Raw genomic sequence first — 15,971 nt, 5'->3', positions numbered from 1 at the left:
CTAAGCCAACCTACTTCTTCATAGTTTTCGCTAGTGCTATATTTCTGACTCCATCATAGATTGAGCTACAATACTTTGTTTCTTAGACTTCTAAGAGACATCTTTGTCTGCTATATTAAAGATATAGCCACTTGTAGCCTTTGAATCATCCGAAAGGGAGTTCTAGTCAACATCACTGAATCCTTCCAGGACAACGGGAAACTTCTGATAATGTAATCCTAGTTTTTGGGTTTTCTTTAAGTACCTCATAACCCTTTCTATAGCAATCCAATGCTCTTTACTAGGTCTTCTTGTAAACCTGCAAAGTAATCCTACAGTATAAGTTATGTCAAGCCTAATGCAGTCAGCAACGTATCTAAGACTGCTTATGATGCTTACATACTCAGATTGATTAACACTGTCACCAGTGTTCTTGAACAACTTAACATTAGGGTCATAAGAAGTACATGTTGGTTTATGTAATTATAATTCTTTAGAATCTTTTCTACATAGTGAGATTGATCCAAAGAAATTTCCTTTTCAGACCTAGTCACTTTTATGCCTAAGATTACACTAACTTCTCCTATGTCTTTCATGCTGAAGTTTGCACTCAATATAGATTTCACATCATTTATGACGTACAAGTTCGACCCAAAGATTAACAAATCATCTACATATAGACACAAGATAGTGTAAAGATTATTTTCAACCTTATGGTAGATGCATTTGTCACTTTCATTAACCTTGAAATATTTAGATATGATTAGGTTATCAAACTTTTCATGTCATTGCTTAGGAGCTTGTTTCAGACCTTAGAGAGATTTGTCTAGTTTACAAACCTTTTTTTTTTTTCATAGACTACAAAACCCTCAGGTTGTTCCATGTAAATCTCTTCTTCAAGTTCACCGTTTAGGAAGGCAATCTTTACATCCATCTGATGTACTACGAGGTTATAAAGGGCAGCGAGAGAGAACAAGACACGGATTGAGGTAATTCTAGTGACAAGAAGTCTACGTTTTCTCTTTGTCTAAAGCTCTTTGCCACTAACCTGACTTTGAACTTGTCAACTGTTCCATCAGGTCTAAGTTTCTTCCTTAAGATCTATTTGCACCCTATTGTCTTGCAACTTGGGGGTAGATCTACTAAGTGTCAAGTCCTATTTGACTTAAGAGAGTCCATCTCATCCTTTATGACTTATTGCCATAAGTTGGCATCTATAGAGGACAAGGTAACTTTTAGATCTTTGGAATCTTCTTCTATATTATAGGTTTGGAAGTCAACCCCGAAATCCTTGGTGGTTCTAGTTCTTTTGCTTCTTCTAGGTTCTGAGTCGGTTTCCTCTGTAAAGGTAGGATTTCTAACTAGGGTTAGACTACTAGATCCTGAGCCTCTACTATTTCTCGATTTAAAAGGAAATCTATCCTACGCATCGTTTGACTCAATGATAACTTAGTTTACTAGATTATAGAATTTATAGGCTTTACTATTTATGGCATAACCTATAAAGACGCACTCATCGGCTCTACTGGCTAACTTTCTTCTTTTAGGGTTTGGAACCCTTACATAGGCTAAACAACCCCATGTTCTAAAATATGACAAGTTTGGTTTTTTATTCTTGAGGATTTTGTAGGGTGAATTTATGTTTTTAAACTTTGGAGTTCTATTTAGGACATAACACACGGTAAGAATGATTTCACCCTACCAATAAGATGCGACTCCTGAAGTAAGTAAAATAGCAACTACTAGCTCAGCTAAAGTTCTATTTTTCCTTTCGGCTTTTCCATTCATTTCAGGAGAGTAAGGTGCAATCTTTTTGTATATTATTCCATGTGAGTTAAAGAACTCATTAAAGTTGTCCGAGTCGTACTCAGTTCCCCTATCACTACGAAGTCTTTTAATCTTTCTATTAAACTGATTCTCTACTTCAGAAACAAATAATTTGAAGGCATCAAACACACCATTTTTATTTTTTAGCAAATATACAAAAGTAAAATCAGAGCAGTTATCAATGAAAGTAATAAAATATCTTTTATTGTTCCTAGTCAAGATGCCATTAAATTCACATAAATCAGAATGAATTAAATCTAAAGGCTCAGAAATTCTAAGTATAGATTTATGCGGGGTTTTAGTAATTTTAGCTTGACTACAATACTCACATTTATCAAATTCAATCGTGGATAACTTAGGTATCATTTCCAGCCTAATCATGTTACTAATTAAATTCTTATTAATATGACAGAGTCTAGCATGCCAAATATTCATAGAACATAACATATACACAGAAGATTTCATTTTTTTAAGGTCTAAATTTAATTTGAACATTCCCTCAGTTGCATACCATTTCCCTATGAATACATTATTTTTGGTAAGGGTATATAAATATGCCCCTATGGTTTGAGTAAATTCGACTTTGTTGAGAAGATAGCATGAGACCAAGTTCTTTCTTATCTCTGGAGTGTACAAAACGTCCTTCAACGTGAGGGTTTTCCAGAGGTAAACTTCAGCTCCACCTCGCCGATTCCAACGACTTTCGTAGAATGGTGATCCCCCAATAGAATATTCTTATCCTTAGATTTAGTATAAGTTTTAAATAGACTAAGGTCGTGACAGACATGACGCGTAGCGCCAGTGTCTATCCACCACTTTTCAGAACCATCGATCACATTTACTTCTGTGATCATGGAAACTAACGGTTCTTCTGTCATGTGTCCAGGTTTATTATAATTAAAGCAAAGGAACTGTACTATTTCTCTTGAAGAGGGTTTCTGGTTTTTCGGTTGGTTCTGGTTGCTACAACCACAGTTTTGACCTTTCTTCTTTGTCCCTTTTGACTTTTGGTCAGGTTTTAACACAGCAAAGGCAAATCTCCCAGGTACGACATTCACCTCCTCCCTCTGGTCCTACTTTCGAGCTTCCTCCTCAATCCTTAACCGGGTGATGAGACTCTCCAAGGAAAACTCCTTGGTCTTATGCCTTAATGTGTTCTTAAAATCCTTCCACAAAGGGGACAGTTTATCATTAATAAGAGCAATTTGGAATTGTTCGTCTGGAGGCATACCTTCAGTTATTATCTCATGGTCTATCTTCTGCAGTTCATGGGATTGGACCTCCACAGATTTGTCATCTGTCATCTGGAAATTGAGATAACGACTGACAACATATTTCTTCGACCCGACCTCCTCTATGCCGTACTTCTTTTGCATGGTGTCCCAGACCTCGTTTGTTGTCTTCATTGTGTTGTAGTAGTCATACAAATCATCAATCAAACCATTTAATATAAAGTTCTTACATGAAAAATCTTTCTCCTCCCAGTTAACAGCTTCTTTTATCTATTGTTCAGTTGCTTCTTCTGACGGGACAATTGGCTTATCCCTGGTATATGCGTTGGCAACTTTTTTTACAGTAAGAAAGAACAACATATTTTGCTTCCACCGTTTGAAGTTGCTCCTTTGAACCAGAATGGACGATTGAGGTCAGATGTCATAATGTCGTTGTTGCTAGTGAAGGCCATTAACGAATTGCCAAAGGATCGTCTTAAAATTGTTGGAAATGGTAATACCCTCAAACGATGAACAAGACAGTAGCAAATGGTCAAGAACCGACAATCGGGTAAAGAACGGATCCTGCAAAATAAAAGTTCGTTATAGGATGAGTCGGGAAGCTTGCTCTTTTTAAGACGTTTCGTAGCTCTGTCCAAGTGTGCAAGTAGGCCAGAAATATTGTCACGTCATCTTCAGGATAAAACAGTCCAAAAAGGAAAATTCGATCGGAAATGCACTGTTACCAACCAGAATACGCACCTTTCAGACTGAATTGCTTGGAAAACAGTAAAGACAGAGATTGAGAGAATGAAATAATGTTCTGCTCTTAAACATTGAACAAATGCACCTTTTATAAGGTTGGAAACCCAACTTGCAGCGTGAAGCTGTCGAGGGAAACGCTCCCAACCACAGAACGTGCGTGAGGCGATAGGCGTGAGCAGAAGACCGATACGTGCGAAAGACCAATGGCTTAAGAGTTTTTTTTAATAAATAAAAAACTAATGAAAAAAATGATATTTTTATTGAAAAAATAATCACACACGCGTGTCTCACCCGTCCAACAGACGAACGGCAGTGGCGACGTGTGTGTGGGACGTCTACTGAACCCACATTGGTCTATCTTCTCACTTCCTCCAACATGGATTCCTTGAGGCCCAAACCCGCCCAAGGTTGAGTACAAAAAGGAGACTCCCATTTCAAAATTTATCAACGAGATTCTCAAACAAAGGTTGGTTCCCTTTTACTTTTCTTTTAAAAAATAAAATAAAATTTTCACCCAAATGCTAGATCTATGGTCGACGAGGATGGACAGTGGGTCTGGATCCGATCAACTGATCTAGGCAAATGGATAGTGGATCTGGACCGGAGGACAGTGGAGATCTGGGTGGACATAGATCAAAACGAGCCTGATTTGGATGGAAACAGATCTGGATGAGGAGATCTGATGCATGGGTCTGAGTGAATCTAGTTTGGATCTACGCAAGGATCGGAGATGAACAGCGGTGGTGTGCACAGATCTGGACGGACACCCAGTTCTGTTTGGAGGTTTGGACGGTGACCATGACGAGGATGATATGAACGGACAGTGAGCGGGGAATTCGTGGTCGACGAGCTGCGCAGTGCAATATGGGCATGCGGCTGAATTGTAGCAGAACTAGACAGTGTTCGACTTGGTTGGTTCATTTCAGGTCAACGACGCACGAATCTAGACACAGACGAATGGACTTGGTCGCGGATGGTCAGATTTGGGCGTCTGTATGCGCAATGGTTTCGAGGCAACACATATCTGGAAGGCACAGTTTAGCACAAAAACGACATGACTTGGATACTCGAATAGAAGGGATCTTCTGGGCAGGATGTTGGTGGAAGCGGCACAGACTGGGGAGACAGTGGCAGCTAGGTTAAAACACAAGCTCTGATACTATGTAGAATTTTTGGTATTTTATTCAGCATGTATTACAAAGTATGAAATGGGTAAATATACATAAAAATGTGGAAGATTCTAAATTAGCCTAAATTAAGTAGTATAATATGCTAATTTACAAAATAAGATATGCATATATTGTAATATAGTTAATTGAAATATTTTTTTTAGTATATCCAGTTAAAATTGATGTACTTTATATATGAAGTATATCATTTATGTAACTAATATAACATGATTTTAATTGTGTTATATAGTGGAAGCTCTTTTTTCTTTTTCTTTCATTTTGATATGGAGTTGTTTTCATTCGATTAATCCAATTTCAGTTGTTTGAGTTAGGTTTTGCTGTTCGTTGTGTTATGTTTTCAAATATTTTTTTCCTCTAATTTTGATGGTATATTGTAATTGTACTCATTTTGTCAATGATATACCAAATGTAAAGCTTTATTATCATTTAATCAGTTGAGTATATTATTGTTATATCAATAGTATATCATTCGTTCAAAACACAACATTAAGTATGACATTGGTGTATTAATAGTTTATCAACACTCATTCAAAATTCATTTAAATTTTAACAATGGCGTATCAATAGTATATCAACACCCATTCTAAATCCTTTTAAAGTAATCAGTAGTATGTCAACTTTTATTCTAAATTAGATTTCAAGTATAACATTGTGTATTAATAGTATATCGACATTAATTCAAAATTCATCTAATGAACGTTTAGAACGTTGAGATGGTTATGATAGTCTATGATTATGATAGAATGAGAATGAGAATGAGAGCACATGAGTAGAAAATAGTAGACATTATAGCAAAGAGTTATTTGAAATAATAATACTCTAATCATGTAGGTTATAATAGTTGGAAACACTAACTATAATAATTAAAGCCCCAAACATTGAGTGGGTTGAAGTTATGAACTCAAACAACCCCAAAAGTGTATTAGTAGTATATCATACTTCTTAAAACTACATTTGCTCAAGCATACATTAGTAGATGAACACTTATTCAAAATAGAGATGTACACGAGACAGGCCAAGGGCGAGGATGCCTTCCTTGTCCCCATCCCCTTCTCATTTTATTTCTCATCCCTACAAAATTTTTTATTTAATTTTGTGGGGATTAGGTTCCTTGTAGGAATTATTCTCTGTTTGATTTTTTTAAAAAATGATTAAAATAAATAAATTTGATTGAAAAATCTTAATTAAATAGTTGATTTGTAATACTTGAGTTCATAATAGTACATAAATAAATCGAGATTACATCCGAATGAGAAAAATTTTGTGGATATAAATGCATGGTTAAGAAAATGTTAAAAATAATTGATAGCTATTATTATACTAGCAAATGTACACTTTCCTTTTAGGTAGCTCAATCATATTTAACTTGAAGTAATGTAGCTCAATCATATTTAACTTGAAGTAATGTTTTGTATTCCGTCAAATATAAAGTATAATAAATATACCAATTAACTAATTAAATATATGATGTGGCTATATGATTTTAAGAAATGGTTGGATTCACTGTAAAACCACGACCAGCCCCAAAAGGAGAAAAAAAGGTTGGCTATATAAGGAAAACGGATTATGGTAGGACTTGGAAGACTCCTTTTCATTCTCACCTTCTTTCTCTTGCAATTTCCAATTGGAACTTCAAATCATACCCTTCATTTTGTCATCGCCCTGCCTAGCTATATAACCACTCAAACCAGCGAGTAGTTCGATTTTTGTAGGGAGTTGAAACCAGACCGGACTATTCTATTGAGAAATCGCGCCGCTCGAACAGCTCAGACCAGCGAGTTAGGCAGCTTGATTCCCGATTTACCATATGTGCACTCGAAAAGGAGGGGAGACGAGGAAACACACAAGAAAGGAGGCAAAGAGGAAAGTTCAGAAATAAAATTACATCCTGTGCTACGCATAATCAAATTCATAACCTCAATGTTGGAGACGCACCTACTGCCAACCAAGTTGAACTACTATTTTGTTAAAATAATTTACATTAATTTTATATATTATATAGCAACCAATTCGATTTTCTAACTTCTTCTTTTGGTCTAACCCAAATATTTTCGATTCCCCAAACCGACCGAATATTTTCAATTTTATATATTTCCAACCTAAAACTACCAACCCTACAGGTTTCAACCCGAACCATCAAGCAATGCACCATAGTAGCGGGGACATGAAATTGGTTGATTCTATTAAAAAATAACTAAAAAAGAGAGATGATAATAAAGGAGAAAGAAAGAGGAGAGAGGTGGACAAATTAGAAAAGAAAATTCAAGTCATATATTTAGTTGGTTTTACGTTTAAATTTAACAAATTTATTAGTTGGAGAACCTTTTAAACCTATTCTTAAAAACTCAAGAATTAAAATGGCCAATCTGAAACATTAAACCATATGTACATATTCTTGATATCTCAATGACCAAAATTGAAAATTAGTTCTTGAAATAGTTTGCATAATTTGACTTTAATTTTGAAAACTCATAAAAGTAGACAAGCACATAAACCAAGCTTAATTTTTAAGAACAAATGATCAAAAACTAAATATCACTACACCATTTCTAACCCTTGAAGTCAGCTTCCATCCATCCATGGCCCTACATTCACTATTTTTGCATAGTTTATAAATAATACATGATGTTGAGTAAGCAATGCAGACAAAAACTGAAGATATCATTAGATTAGAAAAACAAGAGGCAGAAATTACAGGAACTTAATGCAATTTCTATTTGTAATATCAGACAAGAAAAGCATGGTTATAGGCTACTACCAACTCCACTGCACAAACTAACTAAATCCATTAGTGTTGAATGCAAAACTTCTAGAGATAAATGGCCCAAAAACTTCCTGTATTCAGGTATAACATCTGAACTGTCAAAATTAAGTTTCTTGTCCTCCATCAGACCATCGTCCATTACCAACCACCAAGAAAGGCATCCTTGAGGATCATCTGGGTCTACATGGGCTACCAGACGGAGTATTTCACCTTGTTCTAGTTCAAATGACAGACTTAGGAAGTCACGGTTGGCCTTTATTCCCCAAGTTAGAGCTTCCTCATGAAGCCAAAGAATAATTTGGCTCGCAACCTGTTACAGAAACACAATGATACTATTACTGTTGACATCGAAGCTCAAAAGCAAGGAAATCCACTTGACTCACCTGCAACAGAATTATAACGGGAAGATCAGCCAAGTCACAACCATATCTATTCATCAAATGGATATCCTTGGAATTTCCATTGAACAAGCCAACGACATTAGGTGCGCCTTCCCCTTCGATAGTAATGCAATCATCATTCACAACTACTTTAGTCAGAAATTGTGATTTGGTTATATTATTCATCTGATGACTGTCTGATGTATGAGCCTGGATGCTATTAGGATGAAGTATGGATCGAGGAACTTCCATAAAAAATGTCCACGATGATTTTCGAGAATTCCAAGTGGGATGAGATATCAACTGAAGAAATGGGACTTTCCAAACCTGAGAATGAATAAAAGATAAACTAGAAGATTAATATGCTGGTAATGTCAAATATAGAAATCATAATTATTGTAGTCTTTTCCCCTTAAATTTTATGAAGCAGTGTGCTTTCATCGGAAATCGAGTTATTAAGAAATTAGGACCTTACCACATTTTCAAGCTCCATGAGAACATTGTTTGCAAACATTCTGTGCGCCAGAGATAAACAGAAATGACCAAGAAGTCCAGACCCATCATTAGCAGCTTGACCTGATTGCCTGCTTAACGCTGATGGTCTATCATTTGATCTTACAAACACTAGCTCATGGAAAATTTGTTGCAGATATATCTCAAAGGTTATGTGATTAGGATTCCGCAATTTCTTTTCAAAGGGATCACTTCTATCTGGTAATTCAATCCCATCAAGCGAATCAAAAGGTAAATTTGCATTATCCAGAATCCCGGTATTTGCACCTTCAACTGTTTGGCAACTTTGACCAGATGGCACAAGAGAGATCAAGACCGAGGTACCTTGATCTATACTTAATTGCAAGTAATTTTCGCGTATGCCAGTCACGTTGATACCTAAGGATGGATTGAATGCTTCACGATTCACCAAATCAAACACCTGGGGCCAGGAGAAAAAAGGTGTCATGTGGTAGGGAACAAAAGTAGCAAGGACTTGTAATGAGCAAGATCAAAGTATTAAAGAAACTACCTGCTCACTGAAAATGGCATGGTGAACTTGACGGAGAAGTGAGTTTGTTTCCTTAATGTACTCATCATCATTCGTAAATTCCTTCTCCCTGTTTATTGAAGACTGATTGGAAGAATTTGTAGACTCATTTTTTCCACGCTCCAGAGGATTTTCCACATTACATCCACTGAGAAATCCAAAACGAAGGGAGTGGCATGAATTTGGCGGTAAATTAATTGCCAGCATTCCAGACGAATCATGTTCAACACGAATAGTAGATGAAGATGGTCGAAACACAGACGAAGGATCACAAGATGAATTGTCAAATAAATCGATGGTAAAGCCTTCATTTGCAGGAGCTGGAGCAGCCACTCGCTGCCTTTTAACCTTCCAATTTTGCTGCAATCTGATATACATCATCAGCAAATACTGAAAATATATGAAGAATGGAAAGCATTCAGAGCATCAAGAGATTTCCGATTTTTTCTACATATATTGCACTATAATACATTAATGTATACTTGCATTTATGATTTATTCAATACTAAATAAAGTAACCACAAAAGTAAAAGATATATTAAATTTCAAATGGTGGAAATTTTCCATTTTTAAATGAAACAATATGAAAGAATTAAAAAACAAGCTCATGATATTAAGAAGGCTAAGCCTTGGACAATCCAAAGGTTGTTTTATTTTTAGTAAGGAATGAGGCGTTATTACAAAAAGGAAAAAAAAAAAAAGAAAAAAAGAAGGAACCACAAAAAAAGAAAAAAATAATATGAGAAGGAGCAACTTATAAAGTGGCAGGGGGATAGGAAGAAGCCCCATATGAAACTAAGTTAGCAGGCTAAACAAAAGCTATACTATACAAAGGAAAATCTGGAGCAACCACCCTTGATATTTTATTTTCCTTTTATTTTCTCAACCTGTCTAAAAATTCTACTACTCCTCTCAAGCTACCATCCCCACAAAATAAAAGGAAAAAACTTTCAATTATAAAGAAAATAGTAGGTAAGGTATATGCCTGATAATGAATTAGCAAGCTGTAAGCCCAAAGTGGCATTATACTGAAAGCAGCTTCAGTTAAGAAGCACTATAACTTAAAAGATCCTCTATTGCATTCAAACGCGATATGGAAAGAATCCCAACTTGCCAATGATCCAACTTTCACAAGCCCACACAATGTAGAAAATCACCTCCTCCAAGGAAGCAATCGATTTATTGAAAAGTACAATGATTATACAATCTTACCCTTTTGCGTTTCCAAAGAAGCTCAACAACTAAAAAAAGAAGCCTAAGCAACGGCAATGCCTTTGTAGGACTATGATGAAGACTTATGGAGCCTAGTTGGGAATCCAACTAGCGGACTAAGCCCCAAATCTACTTGCAATAATCTTATGCACTAAAGTAGATTGCTACCATCAGAATCTCGTCTCCAAAGTCCAAAGCCACTTAATTATGCTCACTGCTCACACACCCTTTCATAAGAAGTCTCTCGTGGCTTTTTGCAAAAGTACACAACATTATTGGAAAGAACCGATTGAATAAGGGTTATTTTCATGCCCTTAATAAAAATCACCATATTCTTTTGCTGCTATCCACCTTGGGATCCAAAAAGGAGAACTTTGCAGTAATGCCCTGAACGCAAATGTCGATTTCATTGTGGCAATTAATACCTAGAATGGATAATTTATACTAAGAATCTTTTAGTATGGCAGGTTTGGTCTGTAATCCTTCTTAGGAATTTTCTTGTAGATCATTTTTTCCCATTTTGTGCTTCACTTCCTCCTCCCACAAGTTGCGTATGCTTTCTCCTGTCTTTAGACGATTAAAATCCTCAACCAAGCGAAGTTCTTTGATTGGTTGGTGATGCATGGGAGAGTTAATATTCCGGATCGTATCCATAAACATCATTCTTTTATGTTTCATCCACAATCGTGTTCTTTGTTGGCGACAAGAGGACATCGATCATTTATTGTTGATAAAAACTTTTTAATTTAATGACACTTCATGGATTCTAAAGAATATTACTGTGTATGTACGGCCAGATTCACAATGACATACAATTATGAGCATAGATTCATTGCACAATGATCGTTGGATAAATGAAGAGAATTGATTACCGAATTAAAGCACCATAAAATCTCGCTTCCCTTGCAATCTGTCGTTCCAAACCTTTAGCTGACTGCTTGAAATATTTACCAAGATGCTGTAGTAAGGGGTAAGCGATAAAATCAGGCACTTTTAAAATGACAGTACAAATAATAAGATAAAATTTGAATTGAACAGTACTGGCAATTAATCTTTACAGCATGGTCGTGCCAGCCCAATGAAAGTAAGCTAATCGAATAAGGACAATAAGGGTGTAAGCCAAGCATCACTTCTGAAAACAAAAGAAGGATAAAAATAGTACCCGAAAGCATTGTAGTTTCGTTGCTACAGACACTCCAAGATCTGATAAAACTTCATTAGGTAATGGTTTTGGCCTTGTCATCCCAGCCACTGTTACTGCATCGTTAGCTTCCACCTACAGTTATATCAAGATAGACAATATTTATAATGGCACCATATCTCTAAATAGAATTTTCTCAAGAAACCAGTTTATTAAAAAACTAATCAATTACAGCAAGCAGAGAAAAAGTAATCACAATTTCTAGATTCTGACAATTAGCAGTTTAATCCTATCTCCACCATAATGAAACTGACAAACCCCCGTTCTCCGAACCAATTCTCGCAAGAGAGAATGAGAAAGAAAATAAAGCATCAAAAACTACCGCTAGGAGAGATGAAATGGTCATTATTTACAGAGAGCTTAGGATAAGTAACTCAAGTCAACAAGATGATTTTGTCAGACACGTAGTTACTGTATGTATATCCATAAAGCTAATAAGAATTAAAGAACAGTTTTTAGGTTTATGAATCCTCTGTACATAGACACTGTGTTTAGAAAACTACACCTACATACAATTGCCAGAAAAGGCACCCTTAATGAAGCACACTTGAGATATGCGTCTCAGCACAATATTCTCTTTTTATTACTTTTAACGAAGAAACTAGAAATATTCTTTTATAGTGTTAGTTTTTTCTCAACAGCTCCAATAAAATCTCTAATTTTTCCAACTTTTCATTATCTTAATATTCATAATACTATTACATATTAAAAAAAAAATTATTAGCATTTTCTAGTGAGCATCTTGTTTTTTTTTTCCCACTCTTTACTGCACCTTGCACTTAAGTTCGAAAGGACTATAACACTTCAGTGCCATGCTTTCCCGAAAAAGGAAAAATATGCCAAAGTCATATCTGTAATGCAAAATCTAACACAACTTGCCTCTACATTTGCACGCACGTTTTTTCTTAGAAAAAAGACACATTTGCATGCACATTTATTGATTGAAACTAATACAAGCACCGTTTTGCCATTATTTTTACAAAAAACAGCATGGTAAAAAAATCTAGCAAATCAGAGGCGTTTGATATATAAACTCACGGTGTTGATAAGGTCTATGATAACAGAGAGCTCTTGATGAGCCAACTGCAAGTTTTCTATCATGTTCTGCCATTGCCACGGTGTTGAACTCTCCTTGGAGCTCTTCTTCTGCTTCTTTTTGTCATCGTCCTTCTCTATTGCCCAAGCAAAGTCAATTCTCCGAATAAGTGACAACCGTTTCTCTTCATAACCAACATCTCTGTTAACAATATAACACAAATCAATCTCAATTAATCAAGGAAATTGAGCATAAACTTTTACCAGGAAAATCAAAGAATACATTTAAAGATTAGATTCTAGTCAATTTAGCAGAATGGGATCAATTGGATAGAGTTCACTCCGAGCAATCACCAATGTACAGACACAAACATAATCAGAATTAACAATGTCAAAGCACAAGCAGATGTTCATCAACTAAGACATATCTTCTTCTACCTTCACGTGCGTACGAACTAATTAATATTTCCTCGGTTATCTCAGGAATTAAAAAAAAAAAGGGGGAAATAACCAGGCAAGAAGGAACATACAATGGAAATCGTTCGAGACCGTTCTCCTCTATGGCCTCCAAGCGCTTGACGGGAAGCTTGTCAAGAGAAACTTTCATGTCTTCGTCCATATTCACACTGTATTTTCCCGAAATAATGCCAAAGGGGAAAAGGTTTGGAGCAAGCCCTAGAATGGAAGACAATTACCAAAAAGATGTGAACAAGGTCTTCAACCTAACCCGACCCAACCCTTCAAAATTTAGGTACAAGATCAAAACACAACTGACAAAACAAACACATCAAACCCCAATTATTTTTTTTTTCAAAAAAAAAAAAAAAAAAAATTTAAGATTTACATACCTCACAGTAAAGAATAGTTGAGAGTCCTGACTGTGCTGAGAGAGAAATTGAGATCTGAGAAATTTAATGTAACAATCTGTATTTTCCAATACAATTATTATAACAAAAATCCAAAAGGCATAACAATTAGAAACTTTTACAACTTACACACTTCAACAAAAGCAACTTATTACTAACAATTTCTAAGTCAAACTATCCAATCCTAAGAGAAACATCATTTGATGTCCTGCACTAGAACGCCCAACTTCACTTCCTTTCATCTGAAAGCATTTTGGAAAAACAAAAATGAGTAAGAAATACTTAGTATGCAATTTCCATATCAAGCTTTGAAATTTTCTTTCAAAACTTTTGTAAATGAAAAATACAAATCATTGCAGAACTTTCTATCAAAACTATGCTACAAATGGTACTTTCAAAATCAAAATCTTTCAAGAAAATAAGCTTTCAAAACTAAACGTTTCAAGCTGAAACTTTAAAGTAGTCTTTCAACAAAACCAAAACATTTGAATAAACTTTCAACACTTCTAATAAACCATACTTCCATACTTTTAATAATAATAATCTTTCAATATTTTCAAATACAAAGCTTTCAACAAATCAATATTTTCATACAATAGAGCTTTGAGTCATTGAGTACTATCAAATACAGAGTGGGAAAGATGCATGGTTCAAGTAGCCCAACATATGTGCTTACCCGTTTGTAACACTAGTCATTCATTTAGTCAATCAAAGATGTCGATTAATAATTGATCAGAACAACACTCAATTACTGAAGTGTGAGGCCATATCAGTATAATACACACATGAATCTTCATTCCAAAGTAATGCAAACCACTATAAGGTGCCTTCTTACAGATAAGTTTCAGTCATTAGACTTAGCATATTAGGATAGCTCTATCAGATCATTTATGAACATTTGAAACAAAACATGTAATTTGAAATAGCAATTTCATTAGAAGAAATCATCAAATCAAACCATTCAAACCTTTCAGTTTACAGAAGTAACAAAACTAAAACAAAAAACTTTCAGTTTGAAATCAAACGAAACACTTGCAACTATCATTCAAAACAATCACATACTTTCTTCTTCCTCTTCTTTCTTTTTTTTGACATCCATCATCTATGAGTGCCTGAGTCAACTTACACGCACCTCGACTAATCTCACAGGACAACCCGCCTGATCTTATCAATCACATACTTTCATTTGACAAAATGAACTAAAAATATACAGAACACTTTCACTCGACCCTCAAACCACATAAAACATACTTTCAAAAATCCAAAACACGCCTTCAACTATTTGTCAAATCACAGCAGTCAATATCTTTCTCAAAAGTTTACATTGAGGAAGGGATTTGGAAACTATAGTTCTCAATACAAAAATTCACATCTTTGAACAAACATCAACTTTTTAGAAGCCTAGGCGGTAAACATAATGTTTAGATGATAGAACTCAAAACCTTAATGGACACCGAGAGATTTTACAAAAGGAATATTCTTATCCAAAATTCACCATAAACCTTAATTAGTCATTTCGAATTTGTCCAAAACTACAACCAACAAACTTTCAAAAAAATTGCTCTAACATACTTTAATCAAGTCCGAACTAGTCCGAAATGTGTTAAAACTTGTTGAACCTTAATCGAACACTTCAAAATTTATCCAAACATAACATCAGGTGAGTTCCAAGAGTTCATAATAGCATTTGAACACTTAAATCCAATTCTAAAAGGAAATTAAAGCAATGATTCTTACGGAATCTTATTGAAAAAGCTCCAAGCCATGCGGTTGGTGTTCGAAAGCATCCAAACTTGCAAATCTGAGCCTTATAAATTGTGGGTAAACTGATTTGAGGGCAATCGAAGTGTGGGTCAATGCCGAAACTCGTCAAAAAGGAGAGAAACCTGGTGTCGTCGACAATCGCACGTGAATGCGTGGGTGTGATACGCAAGGACAGGTCGTTGGGGCTGCTCGTTGGTGAGGTTGTGCAAAGACGATTCACCAAAGCTCACATTCGCGCATGGTCAGAGGCTGCCAAAGAAAAGGATGCCCACGTCGTTGTCTACACCGTCGCCGTCGGAGACTCGTTGGCCCCTGCTGGAGAAGAACTGCACGGGAGGGTTGACGGGAGAGAAGGGGAGAAGAGGAAGCAGAAATGATGCTCTTAGGTTTCTTTACCCTTTTTTTTTTCCCTTCGGAAAATTTAACTTTTTCCGTCCCTTCGGTCTTTTGTTTGCTTGCTGCATTTAAGAGTTGCCACAAATTTAGCTGAGTTGATTATTACAAGGGGTTATAATAATTTGTATTTAAGTAGTAGATTATTTTAGTTTAGATTATAATAATATGTGTTTGAAATGTAAACTATTTTAGTTTCAGCAAGAAATAGTAAATACGGTAATAAAGAATAAAAAATTGATGAATGTAAACTAGTAAAAACTATAGCAAGTAGTAAATCCGGTAGAAATTGAATGTAGCTAATTTGAGATTATAAATTAGTATTTACTGTAACAATTAGTG

At 35.4% G+C, this 15,971-nt stretch overlaps 1 protein-coding gene across 6 annotated transcripts; it reads right to left on the bottom strand.

Annotated features, from left to right (window-relative positions):
• Positions 1-7,612: 7,612 nt before the first annotated feature.
• Positions 7,613-15,714, bottom strand: LOC120079684 (RNA polymerase II transcription mediator). Of its 6 annotated transcripts, XM_090314827.1 has the most exons (11): positions 15,210-15,714; positions 13,632-13,714; positions 13,455-13,530; positions 13,137-13,281; positions 12,610-12,808; positions 11,533-11,646; positions 11,243-11,328; positions 9,141-9,525; positions 8,592-9,050; positions 8,120-8,443; positions 7,613-8,046 (listed from the first exon to the last, which is right to left on the bottom strand). In XM_090314827.1, exons 4-11 carry the CDS (start codon positions 13,223-13,225, stop codon positions 7,717-7,719), a joined length of 1,986 nt encoding a protein of 661 aa, XP_090170953.1. In that variant the 5' UTR covers positions 13,226-13,281; positions 13,455-13,530; positions 13,632-13,714; positions 15,210-15,714; the 3' UTR covers positions 7,613-7,716. The 6 variants fall into 6 exon arrangements, with proteins under 6 accessions (XP_090170953.1, XP_038889917.2, XP_038889914.2 ...); XM_039033989.2 differs by lacking the exon at positions 13,632-13,714 and having other exon boundaries at positions 13,455-13,484; positions 15,210-15,675; XM_039033986.2 differs by having other exon boundaries at positions 13,455-13,714; positions 15,210-15,674.
• Between the last annotated feature and the right edge of the window lie 257 nt (positions 15,715-15,971).

This window comes from Benincasa hispida, chromosome 6, assembly GCF_027475165.1.
Source record: "Benincasa hispida cultivar pf3 chromosome 6, pf3_genome.v1.1, whole genome shotgun sequence".
Taxonomy (NCBI): domain Eukaryota; kingdom Viridiplantae; phylum Streptophyta; class Magnoliopsida; order Cucurbitales; family Cucurbitaceae; genus Benincasa; species Benincasa hispida.
Note: the sequence above shows the minus strand (reverse complement) of the source record. Positions and strands in the feature narration are given on the sequence as shown.